General features: G+C 36.1%; 1 protein-coding gene and 1 long non-coding RNA gene across 13 annotated transcripts in view; one reads left to right on the forward strand and one right to left on the reverse strand.

Annotated features, from left to right (window-relative positions):
• Window positions 1-16,758, forward strand: part of LOC141380936 (uncharacterized) — a 46,674-nt gene that overhangs the window by 7,463 nt on the left and 22,453 nt on the right. Inside the window, exons 2-3 of the long non-coding RNA XR_012400341.1 lie at window positions 8,556-8,701; window positions 12,971-13,083. This is a non-coding gene — a long non-coding RNA (uncharacterized lncRNA). The remainder of the gene's footprint in view (window positions 1-8,555; window positions 8,702-12,970; window positions 13,084-16,758) is intronic.
• wt1a (WT1 transcription factor a) overlaps window positions 1-16,758 on the reverse strand; it is a 37,919-nt gene that overhangs the window by 4,611 nt on the left and 16,550 nt on the right. For 6 of the 12 annotated variants that reach the window (XR_012399757.1, XR_012399755.1, XR_011008699.1 and 3 more), the window contains exons 4-8: window positions 14,124-14,207; window positions 6,081-6,180; window positions 3,859-4,006; window positions 3,684-3,773; window positions 1,202-1,294 (exon numbers count right to left, since the gene is read on the reverse strand). Coding sequence is in view for 5 of the 12 variants with exons in the window: in NM_131046.2 (NP_571121.1) it covers window positions 1,202-1,294; window positions 3,684-3,773; window positions 3,859-4,006; window positions 6,081-6,180; window positions 14,124-14,207 (515 nt within the window). In the remaining 7 variants the exon portion in view is untranslated. Of the gene's footprint in view, window positions 1-1,193; window positions 1,295-3,683; window positions 3,774-3,858; window positions 4,007-6,080; window positions 6,181-14,123; window positions 16,272-16,758 lie in introns of those variants that run through there. The other 6 variants (XR_012399758.1, XM_068217309.1, XM_068217310.1 and 3 more) reach the window with 5 other exon arrangements.

Below are 16,758 nucleotides of genomic sequence, written 5' to 3' on the forward strand. Positions count from 1 at the left end.
GGAAACTTAATAATATATACTTACATTTATTTTTTTTACTTTATTCCTTTAAATAATTTAGCCTAGTTGTCTTTTTAATGATTAATGAAGGACTTATAATGCTTTGTGTCATCTCGGTTCGACCCGAGCTCAAACAAACCTTGTCATCATCTTGATGAACAGCCACAAAGCCAAGAAGAAGAGCAGAATCTGCCCTTTGCCCAGTAGTTTTTTACATGGCTGTCTAAAGCGTGAGCGGTATCACTTTCTCGCTTGCGCTCGATGCGCATCTATATTTAAAATAAACTTCTTAAGCTGATGATAATATTGTGCATTTGATTATTGAAGTGCTTCTGACATCTGACCCTATCAGAAACGAACAAACGCAAGACTGATTCACGAAAATGCAATCATGAACAAACTGCCACGTTTAACTATCACCTTTTGGACTATTATGAACTCAGAATGATGGAATTACTTTCTAACAGAGGTTACATGTGCTGGTGAAGAATAAAGATATAGATGAGAGGTTTACAGTGACTGTAGGCTATATGTCGCGTGTCGTTTTTGAACCCAAATAAGGACTAAATGTATACTGTGTAGTTTTTCTGTAATTTGTAACAAATCAGAGACTGTAAGAGCCTGTATGTGTTCATATGTTGCATTTTTATTTATTTTATGTAATTGTAGACGTCAGTAGGTTATTTTGTAGGTTATATTTTATAGATCTATACAAGATTGATCTGCAGTTGATAATCAAATCCTGTTCATAGAAACGTTAGTAATGAACATTTATACAGAATTATTTATGTGTATAAAGTATATGCTTTGTGAGAAGTGCTTCTCATATGATATGTTAACAACCAGTACAGCTTTACTGTATACATTTTCTCGAGCGAGAATGACGTTTACTGAAACTTGCTGTCGTACACCACTCCCACCAAGAGAGTACCATTGGTACCTTTTTAGCAGTGGAAACGCAAGCCTGATAAAGGTGACCCATACCGTTCTGTACTGTACCATACCACTCAGTGGAAAGAGCCATTACAGTTGAGTGAGAATACTAAAACCAGTAGCTATAATAAAAAAAAACACTGCAAATATTTTTTAATAACTTCCCAGTACAAGCTGAGATAAAAAAGTGACCTCTAAAAATTCAACTTTAAATCAAAGAGTGGAAAGAGAGGAGCGAATCATGAAAAAAATGAAAAGGTTTACGCACTTGTTTTACCTGTATGTGTCCGGGTGTGGGTCTTAAGGTGGTCTGAACGTGAAAACTTTCTCTGACAGGTTTCACACTGGAATGGCTTAACGCCTACACACACAACAACAGGAACACACAAGTGTGGTCACACACACACAAGCACACAACAAGAACAGAACGAGGCACAGGCTAGAAACGCCATGCCAAAATGTGTCAGCACAAAAAAAAAAAAAAAAAATTAAGTATGTGAGACCAAGAGAGTCCTGCCTGTTCAGCCATACATCAGCAAACACTCACGCTAAATGTGTTTGATTGAGGAATTCAGAAAACTTGGAACGCGAGTGAAAATGTAAACTTTTAGTTGAACTAAAGTCAACAAGTGCAGACTGCTATCACACCTTTTTATAGATTATATGAGGAATTAGCATCATGCTACTACAACTGCATGCTTAAATTTCTATCAGCCATTAAAGTGTACTCTTTTATTTTGTTATTTATTTATTATGTACATATATAGTATGTTCAAATTCATAGCATGAAATAATTATCAAAGTGTACTTAAGAAGCTATAAAAAGTGGCCTTTGCATAATATTACATATCTACAAGTGCAACTACAACTTTCTACAGTACAACTGTAAATTTGAAACACACTACAAATGAAAACTTTAGTTTATAAATGTGTATTTAAATATGACAAAAAACTGCCATTTTAATCATTTTAACGTACATTTAGGCACCTTTTTATTTTGTTAATGTTATGTTCAAGTACTGTTTTATTTATATAAACTGGAAATGTAATTAAATGCTTAATACAACTAAGTGCACTTATTTTTACTAACAAACACTTTTACACTTTTCACTTTCTTATAACTTTCATTCTTAGTACATTACGAAAACCTTAATTGTCAATTTTCTCTGAACATTTTGGCTTTAGAAAGTTTTTTTTTTTTGGTTGTGTGAATGTTAGAGAAACATTTAAGGATCATTCACACAGACTGCATTTTTTCATTCCAATGCGATACTTTTCAATTGTTTTTCTGTGTAAACACATGCTTGACAGATATAAGCATGACCATTATGGTTGCGTCTCATGTCTTTTGGAACTCCTTGCACTTGAGTCAGTCAATAGCCCCTTTCACACAGGGATATCGGTAAATATACAGAAAATTACCAGAACGACTTTACCAGTAAATTCAAAAAAGCGCTGTTCACACAAAGACGTTCCGGAATTTTTCCAGAAAAGACATTCACACATCCTTTCCAAAATACCGGTAAATTCTGACATCATTAATCAAAAATGGACTCTAAACGGCTGCGCTTGTATTTGTAAACATAGAAGGTGTCAGGCTTTTGCTGATGGTTTCACTTTTTTTCAAAGCTTTAGCATTTATACAGCTGCTTTGTCTCAGAGACATCCAAAGGCAGAAGCACGAACGCTGCTAAATGTTTACACATTTGACGACATTACAAATTCTGTAGATGGATAAATATTGTGAGCAACTTCAATGAAAACATGGGTAACACTTTCGCATGTGGAGATGTACACAATGTATGTGTGCTGCCGCTCACTGGTTGCTTCATGTGCACACGCGTCAAGGTAAACAAACAGCCGGATTACCATAAGCATTTTATCGATAATTTTTTACACAGTTGGCATTAAGAAGGAACATAGAAAGTTTCCTGACTAACATCTAGTAGTTAAATGTGTCAAAAAAAAAAAAAAAAATTTCAAAGGCTTTTGTTTTTATTTGTGTCTGAATGTTCTTATTGGCTGGAGTAGACGTTTCACGTCAGTGTGTTCTAATCGCGAACGCGTTCTTTCCGGCAATTTTTCTTCTGCATTCACCCAGCGCAGCATTCCGGCAAATTACTGGTAATCTTATAATTTCTCCTTCCAAAAAATTGCAAGAACAAATTTTCCGGTATTTTCAAAAAGGGCCTGCTCTCACATGATCCCTTTCCAGAAAATTGCTAGTTATTTTTCCAAAAAGGTCTGTATGTCTAAAAGGGGCTAATGACTCATCAATGTCAGTTTCAAAGCAGTAGACCAATCAGAAGAACCCTGAGGCAGGGCAAGTCTTTTGAGCTTCTGTTTACAGTAGCAAGTAGGCATGACATCTGTTTATATGACAGCAATATGGCAGAGGAGGCGCTTTAAAAAAAACAATTCTTGAGACGCATTCTGTGTGAACGGCCCCCGATGGGAATGTTCCATTTCAGAAAGTTGCTAATATTAAATGAAGGTTACTTTTGAATCATGGGGAACATTTTAAAAACACAATAGAAAAATGTCCAACTAAAATGCTGGAAAAACAACAAATCTATGATGTTTGGATGAACATTCTATTAACGTTACTTTTAGAACCTTTAACCGTAACTATCTGAGAGGTTTCCCTGTTTGTTAGTTACTGTAGCTCTTAATACTTGATTTTTGTTGTCCTTTAGCAAGCAGCTATGAAGGAAGTACAAGAAAATACAAAAATGGACAATGGTGCAAACCTGTGTGTCTTCTCTGGTGTCGTTTTAGCTGGTCTGATCTGGAGAACCTGCGACCACAGTCTGTGAAGTCACACTGATAGGGTTTCTCCCCTATGAGTTCAACACAACCAAACATGTTAACGACAACCTTAGCATTTTGCTTATGACATACAATAGCACCTGTGGGATCTCTCACCTGTGTGTTTACGGCTGTGCATCTGTAAGTGCGACAGTTTAAAATATCTTTTGTTGCAGCCAGGGTAGGCGCACATGAATGGCCTTTTTTCGTTGGTCTCGGTTGAACGCACAATGGCAGGAGTGATGCCCGGTACTCTCCGCACATCCTGCGAGAAAATCAACAATGTTCAATTCAATGCTATGACAAATGCTGCACAGCAAACAAGACATCTGCAAAAAAAAACAAACAAAAAAAAAAACCCGCTAATGATTAGCATGGCCAATGGTTTCATTACTGCAGAATTAGCTGTGAAATGATCATTGCGATTCACCCGTGCTGCTGATATGAGCTCTAACTGTGAACGGTTAGTCACGGACGTTAGGCAGACCTTATTTCACCGCTTCGCTCCCCCGTTCCTCCCGCTTCCCTCATTTACCCGCTGCTGAAGCCCATCTGCTCTTAATTAACTAGCGCTTAGCATAATGGCATTTCTGTATGCTGGCACAGTAATGAATGAGTGTTAAGTGCTATTGATAAGTAAATTACTGAACCTGTTCTACGACTGTAGTGGCAGACGTCTAAATTGACCCCACGGGAAGGATAACACAGCAGGCTAGGCTACACAGCTCTGCAGGCTAGCATGCTACGTTTGATTTGTAGGTGACAGTTATGTTCAGATTAGCTGTTATTAGTGTTTTAACTCCATCTAGATAGGATCTATCTATCTATCTATCTATCTATCTATCTATCTATCTATCTATCTATCTATCTATCTATCTATCTATCTATCTATCTATCTATCTATCTATCTATCTATCTATCTATCTATCTATCTATCTATCTATCTATCTATCTATCTATCTATCTATCTATCTATCTGTCTGTCTGTCTGTCTACCTATCAACCCATCAACCCATCTATCTATCTATCTATCTATCTATCTATCTATCTATCTATCTATCTATCTATCTATCTATCTATCTATCTATCTATCTATCTATCTATCTATCTATCTATCTATCTATCTATCTATCTATCTATCTATCTATCTATCTATCTATCTATCTATCTATCTACCTACCTACCTACCTACCTACCTACCTACCTACCTGTCTGTCTGTCTGTCTGTCTGTCTGTCTACCTATCAACCCATCAACCCATCTACCCATCAACCCATCTACCCATCTACCCATCTATCTATCTATCTATCTATCTATCTATCTATCTATCTATCTATCTATCTATCTATCTATCTATCTATCTATCTATCTATCTATCTATCTGTCTGTCTGTCTGTCTGTCTGTCTGTCTGTCTGTCTGTCTGTCTGTCTGTCTGTCTGTCTGTCTGTCTGTCTGTCTGTCTGTCTGTCTGTCTGTCTGTCTGTCTGTCTGTCTGTCTGTCTGTCTGTCTGTCTGTCTGTCTGTCTGTCTGTCTGTCTGTCTGTCTGTCTATCTGTCTGTCTACCTATCAACCCATCTATCTATCTATCTATCTATCTATCTATCTATCTATCTATCTATCTATCTATCTATCTATCTATCTATCTATCTATCTATCTATCTATCTATCTATCTATCTATATATATATCTATCTATCTATCTACTCATACACATCCGTTTAGATTAAAAAAACAATCTGAGTTGCCCATCATACATTTACACAGCGACGAGAGAAAGAGTAAACAAAGAAGTGAAGAAAGGTATCCCGTTGTGAACGCGAGCAGCTCTGGAGTATCTCTTCTTTTACTGCTTTAAGGCCCGCTGACAGACATTAATTAAGAGCTAATGATTTATATGGGCTAGCAGCAGGCAACTGGAAACTGCAGCTTTGCGGCTAATGGACTTTTTAAAGTGATTCCTCTTCGCTTTTTATCCTGAAATGCCTTTCAAATCTCTCAACTATTCTGGCAGGGGCCCTGCTTCCTCTCGCATAGCCTTCTCATTGCGTCAGTCACTTTTCTTCGGCACCTTCTTTCTAAACTACATTTGTCTCGCATTTTAAGACTTATTTAAGGCACTGTATCTAAATCTAGGGGTTTGCATTTCTCTTTGGAGATGTTCATCATTTTAGCAAGTTGTATAATCAAACTTTTGTATAAGGATTGTGTGCTCCAGTGCTTGTGTGTCTTTGTACGTAATGGCCTGACCTTGGCCCGAAGCGAGCACATCCCAAGAGCACAAAGAATCTCAGTTTGTCCTGAAAGTGAACTCAAGCGGGCCGTGAGCAAGAGATACTGACCTGAAGGCCTCTGAAGACGCCATGGGTGTGAATACGGTACTGAGTGCTGCAGCTGTAGACCATGGGTGTGCTGGGGTCGCTCTCATAACCTCCTGGATGGCTGTTCGTGTTTAAATAGGAGAATATTTTGTTATTGTCAATTTGCTGATTTTCTTTTTTGTTAACACTTAATTTAGATTGTCTTTTTTTGACCACATGTCAACTGGTCATTTGAGTATTGGAGTATCTGCTTACTATCCGCTAACATTTCATTTTGATGGCGCACCAACAGATATTCTGACTAGTAACTTTGCAAGTAACGTAGCTTTACAACCCACTAATACTCCACAAAAACTCTGATATATAGTTGATATTCATATACAGATTTACAAAATATATGGTTACTTGTACAGTCAACAGAATTGTTAGCTTATAATCATGAATAAAGATTTGGGTTAGTTAGTCTAGATAGAAATTACATAAACATATTAAAACAACTTTGTTAATAGAAACAAAGTCATAGAATGGGATTGTAATATTCAAAAAACTTTAGAAATATAAAACTAATAATTTGTACTTTTTGTTTTGTTTTTGTGTGCTTTAAGAAGCACTTAAACTAGCTGCCTTTAAACATTTTAAGTCTTAAGGGTGCAGTAGGTGATCTACAAAAATGCTATCCATTAGCTTAATAGCTTTGAAAACACGGCCCCTCCCCTGCCGTCCAAAGGGTCGCCTTCTGAAGTCATAAAGTCACGTACCCTAAAGATATCAGTAGCCAGTCCACTAGATCATATCATTCGCCAGTTATAAAACATTATAGTGCTTTATAATAATACATTTCCAAATTAAAATTTGTATTATATCTAGCACATTTTAGTTGTGTAGCAAACAAAACTTTCATAATGTGCAATATTTCATGCATGCAAGGATCGCTGGTATTACTCTCTCATGTATGCTTAGCTGTTGTGCTGGCGGCGTGCAGGAATTACACTTACTACTAAGCCATACTTACATGCCATTTCAGACCGAATATTTAAAGTAGCGGTAAACAATAGGGAGCGCATCATAGGTTGTCATTGTTCAAAAATAAACCAATGTGATGTGAATATAAAACCAACTTCACTTCAGTAAAGCAGGCTAGGCAAAGTAGCACTATTTACTTATGTTTTGCTGTTAAACTACATAAAAATCTACATTATTGATGCTGTAAAAGATCCCTTATGAAATTGAAAATAGTCACATTAAGCTTTCGATTTCAGGGGCTGAACAACACTTCCCTGCATATCTTATTTGTAAAACAACACAATCTACATCAGCTTTGCGTGACTAAAATAGTTTTAAAACAGAACATTACTTGTCTAAAAGAAATACTTCAGCCATCCAATTGTTGATCCGATATTGATTCAGGATTTTAAAAAGTTTTGATTTGGCATTTGTTTTTACTGCTGTGACTCTCGTGCACATGAACGCACAAACGGCGGATCTGTCTGCGTGAATGGGTGTGCAGATGTACAAATCTTTATTTGTTGACTGAAAGTTTTGGCTACTTATCAGAACTATGGGAACTTTAGATGCGACAAATTTTAATTTTATGAAATTTTTTTTAGTTTTACGCCTTACCCAGAGTATAAAAATACATATAAATACGTTTATATCATTTACTTTAACCATTATTATTGGAACGTGAAGGATTGTCAACCAGCACTGTTTCTAAAAACAATCACCTACTGCACCTTTAATTTGGTTGATTTGGTAGGTAAGACGTGTGAAAAAAGAGATAATGTCCTTGCCTGAAAATTGGTAGTAAATATTCAGTTAAATTTACAGACAACCCTAAATTACTCAACCCAAAAAGTGTCAATTGTATATATACCTGTATTAAAATAGACCAATATACCTTTTTTAAAAACAATATGGAAAAATCCTCCTTATTAACATAATACATCGGGTTGCACTTAGAGTCTTTTTCTATGAGTATAAAACACAACTAAGCATGTAAAAACATCAAAAAATGCTCCACCCTAAAGTAGTTGTTCACAAAACGTAATTCTACCTCATAATTTTCCCATTTACTAGTGACAGCAGATAAAGTCCTTCCTAAATCTCCCCGTGCATTATTTCACAAAGTTTGGATGACATATAGAGGGCATTGCTAGCCATAAAACACACAGAGCCATGTCTTCGTAACTCATCCTGACATTGGGGCAAATTGCTCCCCGTTTCAAAGAGCAATATTTTGCCCCAAACATTTGAGGTAGGGCCAGTCAGAGAGATGAATGGGGAATGTATGGTCTTGCTCACTGTTGAACTTAAGCCTGAACCTCAGCGGTATGCCTTTTTTTACGTCACGCTGTAAATACACGTTTCTCGGGACAATTCTACACCGTGTTTCACCTTTGGAGAAAAGACCACACAGTCTGGAATCTGTTTTTTGTTATCAGAGAAGTTTGTTCCCTGGCTTGAATAAAATTTCGCAAATTTTGTATTGCGTTTCAGGAGGTATAAAGTTCTCTTTGTCTGTATGCAAGGCTAGCCAGACGGAAAGACAGTTCAGAACAGCATCCTGCAGTAAATCTTCTCACAGTTCATTCATTCACTCAAGCCGAACCAACCTGGGCTTGTGACAGACATGGGATTTGGAGGTATGGAAAGAGCTATAGATACATTAACGGTGAAAAGTTTGGAACAATTATACAATTTTTTTTTCAAACACACATTTTTTTTTATCATAGAAATCGAAAAAAAACAAAAACATTAAAAGTGCACCTAATATGCTTTTTTAGATGTTACCTGAAATTTAGCATTTATATTTATTCATTTAGCAAATGCTTTTATCCAAAAGAACTTTCAAATTATTATAAAAAATCAGATCACTAGAGAACAGCAATATATTGATGCCATGGCAAGTTGGTTTAGTTGTATTTAAAAAATACACTTACACACGAATGTATAAACATACACACACACACACACACACACACACACACACACATATAAACATACACGTATAAACAATTGACGTCAGAATTATTAGCCCCCCTTTGAATTTTTTTTCTTTTTTAAATATTTCCCAAATGATGTTAAACAGAGCAAGTAAATTTTCACAGTATGTCTGATAATATTTTTTCTTCTGGAGAAAGTCTTACTTGTTTTCTTTTGGCTAGAATAAAAGCATTTTTAAATAAATAAAAAAAAAAAAACCTTTTAAGGTCTAAATTATTAGCCCCTTTAAGCAATATATTTCTTTGATGGTCTACAGAACAAACCATCACAATAACTTGCCTAATTACCCTATCCTGCCTAGTTAACCTAATTAACCTAGTTAAGCCTTTAAATGTCAAGTTAAGCTAAATACTAGCATTTTGAAAAATATCTAGTAAAATATTATTTACTGTCATCATGGTAAAGATAAACTAAATCAGTTATTAGAAATGAGTTATTAAAAGTATTATGTTTAGAAATGTAGAAAAAAATCTGCTCTCTGTTAAACAGAAATTGGGGGAAAAAATAAACAGGGGGGGGGCTAATAATTCTGACTTCAACTGTAAATGCAGAGAGGAAAGAGTGCATCTTGTACAGGTGCTTTGTCAAGCTTACTCACCTATGTGGAGCACGCTCCGAATTTCACAGAGTTTTTCTAGAACATAAGGAAGTGTCTGGTGCATATGGAGTGGAAAAAGAGTGTGTCTCCTATAGGTTGTTTGTCAAGTCTTTTTACCCGTGTGAAGTTTGCTGCATTTAAACTGCATAGTTCAAGTGACTCAGTTGTAATTTTTTTCTCCCATGTGGCACAGATTGTATATGGCCTATGTACATGTAAGCAGGAAAAAATCACATGGATTCTGATTTACTCAAATCTAATTCAGACCTTGTTCATATGTGGAAATTTATCTGATATAAATTAAATCTGTGTCCTGGTATCTGCAGTGTAAGCAGGCATATCGGATTTTCACCTGTCAATGCGAGTCGCGCTTCATTAAAAACCAGAGCAAATGAAGTCAGACTGACGCTTTCATTTCGGAATAATCATTTCGGAATAATTTAAAAATGACATCCTGCAAACATAATAAATACAGGAATGGAGAAAAGGGCGCTCTTTAATTATCAGCTGTCAGTCAGCGCCCACTCTTTTATTTTATTTTTATATTTTTTGCTGATCATTGCGCCTTTGCTGTGTGCTGAGCAACTAATATGTATAAATGCATATAATCTCATTTGTACAGTTTATATGATCTGCTTATGACAAAATGGTAGTTATTTAGGGTGTGGATGTGTGTAAAAAAAACTGTATGTAAAAGTGTAAAATGTTGTTTTATTGTGAGATTTGGTTGGCTAATTTATATGAAATCATAAGTGTTAAAGTTTGCCCATAATCCTGCCCCTGCTGTTAGCAGGTTACACAAATTCTTACAAATTTCGCAAAACGTTAAATAGCTGCTAATTCGCAAAAACATAAAATAGCTATGTTGTGATATCGGGTTGGCCAGTTTCACATGAAATTATAAAGTGTCACTTGTATAAAATTATATTTTTATAAAAATAAAAAAAGCATTTAGGCCCAACTGCAAACATAACCACTTATAACTCTCTGAGGTATAAAATTGTGATCGTGAAATTGAGATTGAACAAATTCTTCTGTCCTGCATCTATCCATATTGTTAAACACACAGACATGTAGCCCAACTACGTTTACAGAGACCCAGTTTGATTCCTGCTTTGCAGTCCTTTGCCAATCCCACTTTCCTCTCTCTACTCCAACTTTTCTGACATACTGTATCTCTACTGTTCTTACTGCAAAGCATGAGAAAGACAAAAATAAGAGAGATTGCACAAATTCAAAAGCCTATCTCTAATCCTGCCATTAAACAAACCTTTTACTGGGGTGTGATCAGATCAGAAGAAAACTTAAAATTGAGGTTGTTGTAGTAAAAAAATCATAGCTACAAAATAGGATTGTGATATTAACGAGAGGGGTCTGGATGCAGACCTGCTGCAGTGCAATCTGAGCTGCATCCAATGCTTTTTAAAGGCTCACCTAACCTCACCTCTAACCCTATCCCTCGCAGTGATGTCACTCGCTTCATTTGAGTGCATTGTGTCCGGCATTGCATCACTGAGGGATGCAGTCTCAGCTTGCATATAAAGGCTGCTTACAGATACTATTGATATTAACTGGCCGTTTAACTAGAATTCTAACCGCCATGTTGATCTTTTGTCCAAAGTTCATTATTTAAACAAACTTCAACATTTCAGTGGTGTTAGCAACACAATTTAACAACCAAAAGAAATAGTTGCTTTTTATTTTTAGAGCGGGAGTTAAAGGTTTAATTCATTGTCAGAATTTGTGCATTGACAACCAAAATAACAACAGCAAACTATGGAACTATATGTGCACAGTGTTTTGTTTTTAAAAGTGACAGCACTGTCTACTGGCCTGGCATGCATAATACAGCCTTATTGGTCATTTTTGCAGAACCATTGAAAAACATGGGCTATGTTGTCTATATGCAAACACAATGGGAAACTTCACATCTATGTCACCTAAATGTTCCCTAAGTTAAGCTTGAGGAGTCACAACATGGCTTCCATGGCAGCCCTCTTGGGATCGATCAGCATGTCTGATTTTACCTCAACCAAAACCAGCCCCATCCCTCTCATTTATCAGCACATGAATCATTCCGTCACCCAGGGCTCCTCCGACTCTTTTAGAGAGGTCAAAGCCTCCTCCCCGCCTGGCCGAACGTGACTGCGGATTCTCGCTCGGGTCCCAGAGGGAGTAGAGTCTGTCCCATTGTGCACCGATGCACTTCCACCTCCCCCCTGCCCGGCTCCCTTCCTCCCGGCGGGCCAGCGCTCAGCCTGGTCAAGGCTGAGATGCCACTGGCAGAAATATACGGCAGGATATCGTTCTCTAGCCAGACAAAACAGAGGCTAATTCTGCATGTGCACACGCTACTTTCTGGCACAAACAGAGAGATGAGATGAAAGATGCAGGGGGTCATGAGAGGGAGTTTGAGAGCCTGGTCTGGTTGAGGCTATAAATAAAAATGTAATTTTACTGTACTTATCTTTTTAAACTGTAAAGCACATAGGTTCCTTAAAAGTTTGTGGTAAGCTGTATGTGTTTGATTCAGAAATCATGCAGAAGACTACAGTAGTTAAAGTGTTTGTTTTTGACTCTTTAAAATGAATCAACTCATGAGTCATTCACTCAGGAATCAGACTAGAATGGTTGTGCTGTACGTCTTGGATTCACTATATGACCCATAGGAGTCATTCACACAAGTCAGCAGATTAAACTGTTCAGAACTGTACTACATTATTGTTTTGTTTTCCATAAAAATAAATTATGAGAGCAATGTGAACTGTAATCTGTGGAAACAACTTCACAATATAAGATTAAAAATGGTAATAGCATTTTTTTTTTTGCAATTCAAACCTATTGTCAACTCAGAATGATTCTGATATCGTACCGCTATATACATTTCTGGAGAGTGCCAAACCCGTCCCAGGAGGTACTCTTTTTTTTTTTTTTTTTTTTTTTTTTTTTTGCAGTTTTCACGAATCCACAAGAGGCACTTTTTCACTTTTTCTGATCTCAAACTTCTCTCGTGAGTGCCATTTACGTCTGGTGTTCTTGCGTAAATCCACCAGAGGCTGCTGTCAATCGATTGACACACCCTCATCTTTTCCTAAATCCAATCAATAGTGTTTTCAAAATCACCGATTACCTCACCACCTTCCCTAAACTCAACTGACAGTGTTTTAAAAAGCAATCCAGAAAAAGTAAAGCGCTCGCAGCAGCCTGATTTTTACCAAGTTTTCAGATTTTACCACACTCTCACCCTGTTATTTACTTGTTTATTTATTTATTTATTTTTGCTTCTGTTTTTGTCTTACCCACTTTCTAGGAACCGTTCTTTGTTGGAATCAAACCCTATTGTCGTGATCAACTGTCCGCCGACAAACATGGCGAGCAACTGGACAAAGGGGTAACATCAGGAAGGTATATGACCATAGGGAGGTAAGCGGTCAGCTGGTAAGAGTAAAAAGGAACGGCGTCATACTACCCCATAAAATTTGTTTTAAAGACGAAATGCACCCATACGATCCTCTGGCTACATAATTCGTAACCCTAAAAAATATATAGGTAAGAATCTCGTGTTTATGTTAAATCTTTTGATTTTATTAGGCAAGTTTTATATACACAAGTGTAAATGGTCGGAGAGGAAGCCTAACATCTTCCATTTCAAGGCTGATTTAAAAATTTATTTTGAAACTCTTTAAGGACCTTCAAGTCGAAAAGCGATCAGAACTGTGAAAATACTTCAAAAGCTAAACTCCTCTTCTCTATGTATACCCTCTCTTGTTCTTTATTTGTTTATTTCCTTCTTTTTTCTTTTTTAAACTTTGTTATGCTAAAATGTGTAATATTGTAAGACTTGTTATGCATTTAACTGGAAATGTTCAGCAAATACAATAAAAAAACATAATTCGTAATCTCCAGAAACAGTAGCTAAGCTTTCTGAATGAGCCTGTGTTGCATATTTTCTTGTAATTCCTCACTTCAATTGTGACTTTTCCCAATAATTTAGTTTCTTTTTCTTGCAATTCTGTCATTATTTTATGTCTATTTCGAGTTTATATCCAGCAATTCTGACTTTCTCACAATTTAATTATTTCCTCTAAATTCCTAACAGATTTTATCTCACATTTCCCTAGTTCCTTCATTGAAAAGCACATTTTATTCTGACATCCAGCTTGTAACTAAAACATATTTTCTCCTCTCCTTTTTCATTGTGATCTGGCTAGTTTTCAGAAGTTTGTAATGAATAAGAATTTACTTTTCCAACATCCATGGCAATGTACCAAAGCATTGTGGTTTGCACACATAATCCAACTCCAATTCTGATGCATTATCAGACCCTCAAAATAATTCCCAATTTATAGTCTCAGTATAACCACCAGCTCAAACGAAGTCTTTTTCTCAGCCTAGGCGAATGTGTGCTTATTTAAATCTCAGAAGAATTTCCTACAAGACAGAAGCGGGTCGCATTGACCTACCTCTTTATAGTGGACGCCAGAGAGTTGACAGGATTCCACCCCATGCACTCCAACTGTGACGCCATTTGATATAAATTATCGCTGCTGGGATTGAAAACAACAAAAACACCTTTTAAGAACGCATGCATGTACAGTATTTTACAGTATATTAAAAAGCAGCAACCTCTGTCAAATGTAAAGGATGTGTGTTTGAAAAATAGCCTAGGATCCAGGGTAACAGGGAATGAATGTGTCATATGCATGCACACAAAAAAAGGGGGTTACCAAACCAGCAGGGTGATCGGTTAATCAGGTCATCGCTCTGACCAAAAACCTGCCATATGTTATTAAAAGCCTGTCCGGAGGGCCATCAGTTACCCTGCCAGGTGCTCACCCAAACACATAGTTTAGATTTATCTACAGCAACTCTGACATCATAGTGTTTCATCATCGTATGGTTGTATGAACTGGTACTACCTGGTACTGCGCTTGCTTCATGGCCCATGGAACCTAACAGTATTTTAGCATCGAGAGAGGGTTTTTCTTAGGGAGAAAATTCTGACTAAAGAAGCAAATTACACTAGATGACAAATTTATGCATTTGTGTTTGACATGTTTAAGAAGTATTTTAAGTTAAAGTGAGTTTTTTTACACCAAAATACTTATTTCAATCCATTTTCATAATCAATACATTGAATCACTTCCAGTAAAAGTAAAGAGAGGCAAACTGTAAATGTTAAAATGCAGTTTCTAAAGATTAGTCACATGCCGTACAACAACCTGCATTATTTAATCACTTTGTTTTCTGTGTGAAGCCATTTGCTGATTTAATACAATATACTATAACTTTAGAAAACCTAGTACCAAATAATTTTTAAATCAAAAATGACAATAGTTTAATGCAGTTTTGCAGCTAAAATTAAACAGAATAATTAATAAAAGTGTTTTTTTATGATAGAGCCAAACTCTACATTTAAAAATAATATACATTTTAAACATAAAGCCACAAGAAATACCTATTATTATTCCTTAAAATGCGAAAATGACGTCACAAAAATTGACGTCAAAGAAGAAAAATTGTGAAAAATTATTTTAAAAGCCTTTATTAACATTACTAATCCATAAAAATGCACCTACCCGTTTCAGGGTAACCTTGAAGGCAAGTGTTTGCCGCAATGTTTTATGGATTAGCCACGTTAATAAAGGCTTTTTAAATATTTTATTTACTTTTTATTAACATTTTACCATTTATCTATATAAATCCCTTTACCCAAAGAGAACCCACACATTAATTACCATTGAAGCACTTTTTGTTTGATCTTGGATGAATTACTAATGTTTTTGGTTGTAAAGACATATCATTGTGACGAATTTTGGAATCTACTTCCATGACAAAGTAACATCTTAAACTATAAAGCCTAAAAAAAAAAATCAACAGAAGAATTATTGTAAACGCCTATAAAATTAACCCGGAATGTTACGGTCACACACTTTAATAACGTTCCATTAGTTAAGAATGAACAACTTTGGAATGAATAACACTTTTATAGCATTTATTGCTACACCGTTAACCCTTGCTGTAGATTATGCTGTGAATAAATCTAAAATAGCCAGTGTTTTGCTGTAATAAAAAGAAACAGTACTTACTGTAATAAAAAAGTAGGATTTGTATGAAATTGTGTAGTTCACAGAATAAATTGCAGTATAAGATTACCCTGTAATATTTTGGTCACACATTTCAAAAAAATTCCTTCAGTTATTGTTAGTTGATATATTTATATCGAACATATACTTAGAATGAATAACACTTATTCAGCATTTATTACTACACTGTTAACCATTGCTGTAGATTATGCGGTAAATAACTCTAAAATAGCCAGTGTTTTGCTGTTATAAATGTAAACAGTATTTTACTGTAAAAAAAACACTAGGATTTGCATGAATTTGTGTAGTGCACAGAATAAATTGCAGTTGTTTATACTTATACACATCTTTTATTTATACTTTTATAAGATTACTCTGTAATATTTTGGTCACACAATTTAATAAAGTTCCTTCAGTTAATGTTAGTTGATATATTTATATCGAACATATTAGGAACCAATAACACTTGTCCAGCACTTATTACTACAATGTTAACCCTTGTTTTAGATTATGCTGTAAAAAACTCTAAAATAGGAATGAACCGCCAACTTATCCAGCAAGTTTTTACGCAGCGGATGCCTTTCCAGCCGCAACCCATCTCTGGGAAACATCCACACACACACTCATACACTACAGACAATTTAGCCTACCCAATTCACCTGTACCGCATGTCTTTGGACTGTGGGGGAAACCCACCCGAAGGCAGGGAGAGCATGCAAACTCCACACAGAAACGCCAACTGAGCTGAGGTTTGAACCAGCGACCCAGTGACCTTGCTGTGAGGCGACAGCACTACCTACTGTGCCACTGACTCGCCCCAGTTTGCTTATTCATGTTAGTAAATTAATCATCATTTATTGTAAACTTGTAATAAATAATATTTCCTTGTTAAAGATCCACTGGTCACATATGATAATTTCAGCTCTGGCAGCTCATGTGAACATGCGTCTGGATTTTTGTTTTTCACTTTTGACGCAGCAGAGACGCAGGAAGCTTGTAGATTGCGAACAGT

The sequence above is a fragment of the Danio rerio genome, chromosome 25, assembly GCF_049306965.1.
Source record: "Danio rerio strain Tuebingen ecotype United States chromosome 25, GRCz12tu, whole genome shotgun sequence".
Taxonomy (NCBI): Eukaryota; Metazoa; Chordata; class Actinopteri; order Cypriniformes; family Danionidae; genus Danio; species Danio rerio.